Raw genomic sequence first — 11,671 nt, forward strand, 5'->3', positions numbered from 1 at the left:
AACACTTTCTGCTTACCTATTGAAAAGTGCATCAAACTTTCAAAAACAAGTACAAAAACCTGCAATCAAACCATGGTTACAAAATTTAGGTTGCTGTTCTTGAGAACTAATAGTATTTCTCTCCATAGATGAGTCTTTCAATATTGGATTGAAGTTTGAGATTGCATTTGAAGTCCGTCCCAGAAGCAGTTCTGGAACCCTTGTTCACGGCCACAGTGTCAATGGGGAGTACCTAAATGTTCACATGAAAAATGGGCAGGTAGTGTGTTAAAAATTGTCTTAACAGTCTGTCTCCTGTGATCTTGGATTCTGGATCTGAAGCAGATTTATTTCACAGAATTATTTCATCAATCTTTCCTAACTGGGGGAAAGAACAAACAACAGGGAAGGTATAACATAAAATTAAAACGCAGGCAATATTTGGATTCAGATTCATATGTTGGGAATTGATTTGATTAGAGCAAAGAGCCATGAAATTGTGGCAAAAATCAATAATTAAAAGGTTTTAACAAAAGAATCGGAAGAGAAATTTTTTACAACAAATGGAAGCAGCAAACATGTTCAACTATCAAAACCAACAAGTACTAAAACATCTCTCTATAATCTATATGCATATCATATTTTCAACTACTAAAAACAAAAAATTCTGTTATAATTAAACACCACTTTCATCCTTAAATAATATTACTAAAGAACATTCATGAGAGTACTCAAATAAATATGAAGCATATTTTCAATGATGTCCCTAACTTAATATAACTGATTTTCATTTGAGTTCCCGTATATTCTATTAAACCATATAATAATAAAACAGATCCTTATATGGTGCTTTACTGTGTGTCAGATACTATTCCAGTTGCTTTATATGGATTAACTCATTTAATCCCCCCAAGAGCTCCATGAAGTAAGTATTATAGTTATCACCCTTATTTTGCAAATGAGAAAACATGGCACAGAGTGACGTAAGTGGGAGCGCTGGGGTGGGAACCCAGGCAGTCTGGCCCTTAGAGTCCATGCCCGTCATCAGTACCTTAGCCTGCCTTGTACAACACATTTCGTCTTTAAACTGAAAGGAATTCAGTGTGTTGTCTTACTGTTCCTCTGGCCCCTCTTCTCTCCTGTGCCATTATTTTGTTCTCTCAGGAACAGTTTAAAGTTTCTGTAGCCTACTAAAGAGTGACCCCTTGTGCTCAAATTGCAAAGCTAATCATGTCTGGATGTTAAAAGTTCTGCTCCCCTGTGGTAAATGTAAGAAATCTCATTTTATCACAATGAGGAGAAATGAAACTAAATTCCACAATGTGCCTTGTCTTTTGCAGGTCATAGTGAAAGTCAATAATGGTATCAGAGACTTTTCCACCTTAGTGACACCCAAGCAGAGTCTCTGTGATGGCAGATGGCACAGAATTACAGGTGAGAAAAGCTTGAGTGTCCTGGGTTTCCTTAATAAAGTGAGCCTACACACCCACCTGTGGCATGATCGCTTGGCAGAACTTAGACTATAACTTATATGACAGAATAGGTAATAGATGACAGTCTAAAAGTGGCCAAGAAAAGAGAATCAAATGTTACTGTACTAAAATGTGTATATTGAATCCACATGTGATTTGAAAAAATTAATGCTGCCAGAATAGTCTTCGGGAATTGTTTAAATAATGCATACCTTATGGAGCATAAAAGTAGCAGAATAGAGGATCCTAACTATTATCCCTTTCAAAGGAAAATGTTAGTTATTTTTTGGTTAGACGTTGGTGTTTTCAGTGATTAGAGGAAAGTGTATGGTTTATTCTGGAATAAATAAAAGCCATTACTGTAATGAATTATTACCTTTAATGTGAAAATTAATCACTTCAGTGTCATTTATGACCACTCTTTTCCCTGTATTTCAGTTATTAGAGATTCAAATGTGGTTCAGTTGGATGTAGACTCTGAAGTGAACCACGTGGTTGGACCCCTGAATCCAAAGCCAGTTGATCAAAGGGAGCCTGTGTTTGTTGGAGGTGTTCCAGGTAAGAGTTATTTAAAAATGACAAGTTTCCAAATCCAAAAAGACATTAAGTTCTCATAACTGTTATTATACTATTAAGAATTGAGCTATGTATTTTCATAATTCACCTAATAACTCAAAGGATTTTATATACAATATCCTTTCATAGGAAAAAGTGTACTGACAATTATGAAACCTTATCCAAGGATCAAAACAAAGTAACACATAAGAACTACACCACAGCATTCTAACCAGTAGATAACTTCTCTCCCTCTGCTGTATCTGCTTAATTTTTTTCTCTTCACTTTACATACCCTCCTCACATACACACAGTGAAACACACTCTATCTTATCTGTGACACAAAGAAAACTCATACACTATTGCTGCTCTAGGATCTGAGAAAGAACCTTGGAGGACTAAAAGTTTGCGGATAGTTGCTTCTCTTCCACACTAAGAGAGAATACACAGTTCTTCCCGACCAGGACTAGTTTGAAATGTGAAAACAGCTGCAGACCAGGAGTTCTGTTGTTCTTATGTAGTCACATTCCCTGAGAGGTTCCCAGCTGCAGTTCTGTAAACATCATCAGTGACATCACTGCTGTCATCTGCCAAGAATGGTGTATAATCCAGGATGGTGATAGGACACTTATGGACCCTCCACAATTACTTTAAACCTCTGAAGCAGGGACCATGGCCTTATGTTGAAAGTGCTTGTTTCACACACTTCATTAACTTGGAAAAACTGAATGATAAAGGTAGCAAGAGGGAAAAATCCAGCTTTTACATCTGGAGTTTGGTGGGGATTTTAAGGAAAAACTTAACATGGCTTTACCTTGCATCCTAACTAGACTATTTTAGACTGACCCATGTAAAGGCAAATAATACTTTAATTAAGAGAGTGAGAAAGATTAAGCATCCAGTCTTGCATACTCAAAAATAGTACCAACAAAGCACTCTTCTGCTTTGTAATATGAATTTTTCAAATATCAGTATAGACAATAACAGTAACTCACTGATGAAATATTTGAGACCCTCAAAAAGCAATACTGCTTCTCCTTTACTCCCACTGTCCACTCCCATCTCCATTCCTCAGTCCACCCCTCCTGCTCCAGGCTTCAGTTCTGAAAGAAATACTGGCAGCGGGCTTCCCTGGTGGCGCAGTAGTCGAGAGTCCGCCTGCCGATGCAGGGGACACGGGTTCATGCCCCGGTCCGGGAAGATCCCACATGCTGCAGAGCGGCTGGGCCCGTGAGCCATGGCCACTGAGCCTGCACGTCCGGAGCCTGTGCTCTGCAACGGGAGAGGCCACAGCAGTGAGGGGCCCGCGTACCGCAAAAAAAATAATTAAAGAAATACTTAAAGAAATACTGGCAGAGACCACAGTGCACTTCATGCAGGTACAGTGTGGAAGATGTGTCCTATCAGTTCCTCCATTTCAGCACATTGCTTTCTTCATGCAGGTACAGTGTGGAAGATGTGTCCTATCAGTTCCTCCATTTCAGCACATTGCTTTCTTCCTGGAAATCACAACGTAGTTTAAAATATTTCACAGGTTCCCAAGGGCCTACAGGATCAAAGTCAGCCTGGCATGCAAGGTCCTGATCATCTGCCCCCCCACCCCCGCCTTGCCCCTGCCTCTGGGGCCTCCCCCTACCTTCTGGGACTTGCAGTCCTCTGGATGTTCAATGATGGTCTCTTTGCTCCAGGCCTTTGCACAAGTGCACAAGACATCAGTTTCTGGAAGATGTTCTTCTTTCTTGCCTCCCCTAGTACCTTTTTAAGGAACTTCTCCCACTCTTCCCCCAACTTTACTCCTATTGACCTTGAGGATCCAGCTCAGACTTTTTACACACGTGCCCCCCTCCCACTAGAGTGTGCTATGCATACCACCTTTGTGGCACTTATTGCAGAATATTGTTGAAGCTAAATTGTACACTCCTTGCTGCCAGAGAACACGACTTCAACACACAACAAATATGTATTGAGTGTCTATTAAGCACTGTGCTAGGCTCCAGGAGATGAACAAAATAAGCGTGGGCTCATGGAAGTTATGGTATTTGATCTTTACTTTGCACCCAGAGTGCTTACTATATCAAACAAATATTTGTCTCTCTGATTTGTGTTTATTTTCAGAGTCTCATCCCAGCATTACACACTGCCATCATCTCTCACTATAAGACTTGCTAAGCTCTACAGACTGGGTGGGAAAGATATACCTGAAGCCAAATTCTGCCTGCCTGAGACATGCAATGAATAGCAAATTTTAGCTAATGAGCCAACACACAGGAGCTAGCAGGGCATACCCACCAGCCCACTGCACCACTGCAGCCTTTAATTCCATCTACGAATCATGCCAGCAAGCCTAGAACAGAAGCAATTATAATTTAAGCGGAACATCATTAATCACATAATTTTGAGCTGTTCGAGATTAATTCCACTAAAATGACATCAGAAACTGGGGCATGAAAAAGAATAACTAAAGGAAATTAGGCATAAACAAAACCCCTATATGCACTGAAATCTCTTAGAATCCCAAGCAGTTCTCTTATACCAGGCAGAACCCTGGTGACACATTGTTTCTATCAATAAAAAGTTAATGCATTGAAATTCAATGAACTTTATACCAGAAAATTCAACTTCATTGTATGATCATTTAAAAATCAAAATTAGAAGTTAATTTTTTGAGTTAAGGACCATTCATTCCTGTACTGAAGATCCTGCATTATTCTGTATATAGTCAAGCTTTCAACCTGTGGAATGTTTGCTCTTAAAATCATGTGTTGATTTTATCAATCAATTACTTAAGGTTCTGGGGCACTTTATTGTCACTACTGCAATAAATTGTGTAGTGAATTATGCAGACCATAATTTCTACATGAACTATTTCCTCTAGAATTTGTCCCCCATGAACCAAAGAGTGGTAAGCTTGGGCAGAATCAAAATCCATGTTCTAAAACTAGTGTCCAAAATGAACAGAAGAAATAGATGTTTCTACTCCTTACATTCTTTCCTGTTCATCTTTATTCTGATGATGAAGTACACTGAACAGGCTTGAAGAATATATATAGTCATACTAATCTAGAGACAAAGGGAATTGATCTCTTAGGCCCCTTCCAAATCTAAGACTTGATAATTATCATTCTAAATATGAAATGTTATTTCCATGATTTATTTTCAATACAAAGCTTCTGCATATTCTTAATCTACATTGCTTGGAAAACTTATTACAGCTGCTTGATGGTATTTAATTTGCTGTCCTTTTTTATCTTCCCTCCTGAGTTACTGATTTCTAAGTGTTTCCCATCTTTTATCTGCTACTGCTCACATAGCTGTTTTGTACATAATAATAAGCTTTCACTAAATGGATTTTAATTTCATGATATTTCTAAGCTCTCTAAATTGCTTTAAATTATATTGCTTCTATCATCTCAACACACTTAATTGTGTCTGTACAATTAATAAGCATCAAGGCTTCTTCTAGATCTCTAATTAAGATAATGGGAGAAAATTCCCCTGGCATACCCCAGGGCACCTGTATCCACACAAAGACTAGGCTAGTTATCCTATTTATAGTTCTTAAGCCCTGAGCTCAGAAAAATTAAAATTTAGTTTATTTGAATTCATTATTTTCTCATTATATTTTATGAGCTTGGCAAAAATGTGGAGGATTAAGGATGAAGGGTAATGATACAAATTAAACAGAAACATTAACCAATTCCAAGAAGAGTTTGGAAGCTAAATTTTCTTTCCTCTGTCTCAGTAAAGCACACAAAATAAGTGAGGCCCAGGTGAAATTAACTCTAAAAAGCATATGTAGATCCCGAAAATTCACTGCTGAGGCTTTCCTTGTAAGTGGTAAATTTCAATGGTAAATACACAGCTGAATTATACTCTGAAATTTGGTCATGGAAAACATGGCAAAACTTTAAAAATTACTACATGTTCATATTACTTCAAAAGCAGATAATGTTTCTGAGAAAATGCGTAAATTATTACTATATTCCGTCTTTGACATGTAAATCATCTTGATAATGTGAGCGGTTATGATGTATATTTTTGCCACAAAGTAATATTTGGGCTTGGAACGCCTCAACTGCAGTCTTTGTGTTCATTTCTTTCTTTTTCCAGAGTCTCTACTGACACCACGCTTGGCCCCTGGCAGACCCTTCACAGGCTGCATCCGTCACTTTGTGATTGACGGGCGCCCAGTGAGTTTCAGTAAAGCAGCCCTGGTCAGCGGTGCCGTGAGCATCAACTCCTGTCCAGCAGCCTGACACAGCAGAGCTACTCAAGTACAAAGTTCTTTAGAGCACTGAAAGAAACACAAAGCCAGCCAAGAGGAGTGGCAGTTCTTCTTCTTGGTAGAAGCTTTCATCTAGTTGAGCAGGACTTAAATGAATCATCAGGGACTGGATGTTTATTATTTCTTATTTGGATTCTTACACCTTGGATCCAAAATGTCTGCCATGGATAACAATCAAAGGAGCGTTAAACTTACCAGTATTGTATTACTTCCTGCTGGCGAAATTACTGTTCCTGTGTCTAATAAAATAGAAGGGATTCTAAATAAACACTGGCACACATTTTTAAAGCGTGGCTAGATTCTCAGATTCATCTTTCATTTAGGTAAGATAACATTCAGCCTATACCAAAACATCTTTGGTATACTTTCTTTATTTGAAAAGATTTACTAATTAGCATAAAATCTAAAATTAGATTATAGATTTGCTTTTAGCACTTTTGTTTGGTCTATCAGTATAGCAAGAATATTTTAGTTTTATCAAGGTTTAATAAAGTAAATTTCTAACAAATTATCAGAAAATGGTAATATAATGTGTTTCCAGGAGAGAAAAAAAAGAAAGCCTCAATCGAATAAATGCCTACTTTTTTTCCTTTCTTCCTTAAAAGAAAAATAAAATTGTGCATGAGGGGAGGTTCTTGTAGGATATTGTTACTGTGTGTTCTGTAGGAATCATGAAGGACATTATAGCAAAGAGAATAAGACAAAGTCATACAATTCCACTTAAAAGTATAAAAGTCCTTTTATTAAAAGTTTTTTCCCCCACATACCTGCAAAACAACTAGTCTTATTTCTAAAATTTTATAATCATTTTTAGGTAATATATATTAATAAAGTCTAGAAAAGGAAAAATAGGCTTGACTAACTGGCAGAATATTAAAATATAGAGACTGAAATAAAAGAATTATACATGAAAAGATAATCAACAATGAAGACAAAATGAGAAAATAGACCCTCATATCAACAGGATTGAAGATACGTAAGAGGAGTGACTTTTGGGGTATGGGGAGGGAGTATAAAGTATTTTGAGGAATTACTAAGGGAATAAAATAATCTCTTACATATATATGTAATTATTTACATTCCCCTACTACCCTCATGTCTCAGGTACATTAATAATAATGATGAAGATCAACAAAAATAGCTAATAGCTATTCATAGAGGACTTACTAAGTGACAGCCTCCACAGTAAGCTAAATTAAAGCAGATTTCACTTGATCATCACACTAATCCTATGAGGTAGCATTTGCAGATGAGAAGCCTGAGATTTAGAACGGTTAAACACCTCGCCTGCTGTCATTCAGCTAGACTGAGGAGCCAGAATTGGAAATAGGACTGCTGCCCGCCTCCAGGGGCAGTATGACTGGCCCCTTGCTTCCTGCCCCCAGGGGACTGTCTGCCTTCAGGCCAACTCTCAACTGGTCTCTAAAGCTGGAGTCACAGACTCAACCACCTATACAGCCAGAGAGGTATCATAAAGGAGTGAAGCTGGTGGGGTCTGACTGAGAAAATCAAAAGGGCCAGAATTTCCAAAAGAAGCTGGAAATGTGAAATTTGAGGGGCTTGAAATGGCCTGATTTTTCAGTTAGTAACTAATTAAAATTAAAACAACAGCAATCACAAGAGCAAAATACTGGGCTGACCAAACAACTTTCTGAGAGCTATGGCCTCTCTCAGCCTATGTGGCCTCTGAGCTAAAGACTCTGAATCCAATAGTCTAGGGTCTTAACCAGTACAAATTGGACCAATGCTTAAAACACACTAAGCCTTCACAGTCCTCCCTACAACAGACCCAAGATGGAGGCAGTGGCTCTGAAACAGCCTGCCATTTTCTTTTCCAAGAGATTTTCCTGAGACATCCTAGAGGGCCATTCTATGCCCTTCATTCTCAGCAGTGGCCCAGACCCTGGCTGGACCTCCAGTGGCTACAGCAAGTGTGTACGCAGACTCACGTATATGCAGACTAAAGCCACAAAAATTCTTCTATCTTCTCTGCAATTTACAGGGCCACTTCTTTGCAGTTATTATTTCACATTCTTTTGCTCAGCAAGTAAGAATCTACTGACCCTTATCTGCTGACCCTCTTAACCACACAATGACCTTCTGAAACCTTGAATTTACCATTTATAAGAGCTTGATTCAGTTCTTAGATGGGACCCCATCTTCTCTCAACTTCTGTCTAGGGAGAAAGAAGTATGATTTCCTTTCTTTTAGTTAATCCTAGTATATTGGAACTTCATACATAGAAATATAGATTGGATGTTCAGAGTAATTTTGACTAGTTGTCATTCATGGCCCCTGCCAGTTCAGAGCACCTTGGAAATCAAGAGGCCTCCCATAGCCCCAGTTTGAAGAAGCAGCCCTATTTGGGCCTGTATCCCACTTCCTCCTCTCATGGCCACAGCTGATTGGGTGAGGGCACCATCCTATTGCATTCCAGTGAAGCAACATCTCACTATCTGGTGGTATGAAAAGATGAGTTCCAACAACTGAAAATTTTCTCTTGAAATTGTGAATTGGGAAACACAGAATCAAGCCCATAGCAATAATAGCTGAAGCCAAAATGATCTTACCTAGAAGAATGGTTTTAAGTGTTTACCATACACATTTATAGACACATACTTCCCATTCTGTAAACATAGAATAATATATATCCACCTACCCTCTGTCCAGTAAGAACCACCTCAGTTCTCAGCGCACAGTTTGTAAGGGGGCATCTCAGAAGACACTGGGCTATTTCTGTTCCCTGGGCTTCCACTTCCTTGTACATAGCATGGTAGTAGAGGGTGTTAAGTAGGGTCTTTGCTTACCTTAATTGGTGACTACAGCCTATAACTAGGACCATAAAGCAGTAAATACACATTTTAGGTTCACCAAACTTTGAGGTGTGAAGCCAATCCCTTCTCTTCAGGACTGGCTCAAGTCATTTCAGTATAACCAGCAAAGTAAAACCACAATGTCCCCAACACACTACATACACATCACACACACACACACACACAGAGTCTGTATAAAGGCAACAGAAGAGGCACTGTCCAGAATGTAAGTTCCACGAATTTTTGTCTGTCATCCAATGATGTGTTGTAAGAGCCTAGAACAATGCCTGGCATGTAGGTATATGCTCAATAAATATTCTTCGAGTAAATTTCAGGAAAGCCAAGTTTCCATAAAAGTTACCCCCTCATCTCACCTCCCAAGGCAATCACTTACAAAGTGCCTGGCAATCTTCAGAAAGGAAAAAGTGAAACTGACTTCTCCACTTGAGATCCCCTGAGCCCCAGGGATCTCTGATTTGCCTGAAGATATGGAGAGAAGACTAGGGGAAAAAATGGCATAGCTGATCAGAGAGACAAGAAGCATTCCCTCAAGTCTTTGGTAATCTTTCAAGTCCTGAAAAGTAGAGGAAAAGATTAGCTACCATGGATAAGGCCACTCAATTTATAAACTTCACAACACCAGAGGACACCATTCGCAGAGGATACTGCTAGGGGGCAGAGCATAGATGAGTTTTAGGGGTGAAAGCCTGCTAATCTGCCAAATCACGTGACAGATGATTCCCCTTAGGTTAAGTTTTACAGGTCATGTACTTCATTCATCTTTTACATGCTATTTTCCTTCCATCCTTCCTTCCTTTTACAGGAGTAGTCTGCATAATTTTCAATGATGTTTTTCTCTTGCTCACATTTAACATATAAAATTTTGCCCAATCTATTTGCTTGGTGTGTTAGACAGCTATTGCTCCAATACTATTGCACCCCCAAATCTCACAGCTTTAGCCAAAAACCTTTTTCTTGTTAAGACTGTGGAGAGCCTGCTGTTCAGCTGGTCCCCACTTGCCTCTCCCGGGTTTGGCTAGGATTAGCAGTACTCCACATTTCAACTGAGATGCAGATTCAGATCTGATCCACATGTCTTCATCATTTTGGAAACAGCAGCCACCTGAGGTAGTTTTTCTTACGAAAAATAGCAAAGACCAAGAGGCAAAAGCATGCAAGCACACCTAAAACCTTTGATACCTGATATCATTCCACTGGCCAAAGCAAGCCGCCTGACCAATAGGACAAAGACGTATATACTCTGCCTACCCCCCTATTCCAGGAGGTACTGCACAGTCACGCGCAAAGGGAGAGAGTAATGAATTCAGAACAATACTCCAATCTACCATACTCTGCTATTCTGTGGGTAAATTCTCCTTGACTTCTTTCCTACTTATCTGAAATCTGCTCTTCCACTCACAGCTAGAGTTTGAAAGGTAAATCATATTTTCTTTTTCATTGTGTTTTTATCAGAGGAGGTGTATCAGAGAGAATTCCACGAGAGCTGTGTGGAGCCTTCTGGGTGGCCTGCGTTCTGCTTGTTCTTCTGAAAGTTTGTTGAATATTTTAAACGAGGTTTCAGTCCATCTAATTAGGAGTGCATTCAACTTTAGGAAATGTTCAGATGTATGACTTCAAGGTGGACTCCTGGAAAGTATAAACTCTAAAATGTTTTTTCTGCTTCTACTGAAGTCCTAAAGTGGCTGGTAGGTAAGGTTCTACCTTGACTCAAGCAGAATTTCCTCTCAGTCTGATTCTCCCCAGACTGAAGTTTTTAATGAGACTTGTTAGAACTTTCTTAATTTAATTCTGTTCCCATGTATGACCTCTAGGGAGTCATGACTAGGACCTAACCACTGCATGAAGGGTAGAGCTCTGCAGAGGCCAGAATACCAGATGAGCTGGCACCATAGCTCACAGATACAGATCTACTCACAAACTGGACCAAGCTTTGCAAATTTTAGAAGCCCCAGACTTTAGGACTTTAATGTTAAGACCTAAGTGAAGTGTTAGGGGAACCTGACTGCACCTCTAACACTGACTCCATGCTCACTAACAAGCAGTTAAGAGTAAAATCCAGCAAATGCAAAAAATTCTTGACTAAAAGTTACCTATTAATCATAAGATATGTGAGTAATAAGGTGAAAAATATCTAAATGGAAATGTGGGAAAGCCTCAGCCTCATAAACCACCCATTGCAACTTCAAACTTACCAGATATCAGAGATATAGTTACAACTATTATTTGTATTGGTAAGGGAATAAGGTGTTCCAAACAATCGAATATTACAATTCCTATTACCACACATTAGTTGCACATGTAATTTTAACTTTTTTTGGTGGGGGGAAGCTTCCTAGTATTTTGTAGTTCCTCAGAATTTTTGTGGAAAATATTAATTTGGGGTTTCCCTGGTGGTGCAGTGGTTAAGAGTCCGCCTGCCGATGCAGGGGACACGGGTTCGTGGCCCGGTCCGGGAAGATCCCACATGCCGCGGTGAGGCTGGGCCCGTGAGCCATGGCCGCTGAGCCTGCGCGTCCGGAGCCTGTGCTCCGGCAACGGGAGAGGCC

General features: G+C 39.4%; 1 protein-coding gene across 3 annotated transcripts in view; it reads left to right on the plus strand.

Moving 5' to 3' along the window:
* LAMA4 (laminin subunit alpha 4) overlaps window positions 1-6,584 on the plus strand; it is a 182,329-nt gene extending 175,745 nt beyond the window's left edge. For all 3 annotated transcript variants that reach the window (XM_082633279.1, XM_082633278.1, XM_082633280.1), the window contains exons 36-39: window positions 129-259; window positions 1,320-1,413; window positions 1,890-2,009; window positions 6,117-6,584. In XM_082633279.1, coding sequence (XP_082489405.1) covers window positions 129-259; window positions 1,320-1,413; window positions 1,890-2,009; window positions 6,117-6,262 — 491 coding nt within the window. In that variant the 3' untranslated portion in view covers window positions 6,263-6,584. The remainder of the gene's footprint in view (window positions 1-128; window positions 260-1,319; window positions 1,414-1,889; window positions 2,010-6,116) is intronic.
* Window positions 6,585-11,671: the final 5,087 nt, after the last annotated feature.

This window comes from Mesoplodon mirus (genome assembly GCF_964341445.2).
Source record: "Mesoplodon mirus genome assembly, chromosome: 10".
Lineage (NCBI taxonomy): Eukaryota > Metazoa > Chordata > Mammalia > Artiodactyla > Ziphiidae > Mesoplodon > Mesoplodon mirus.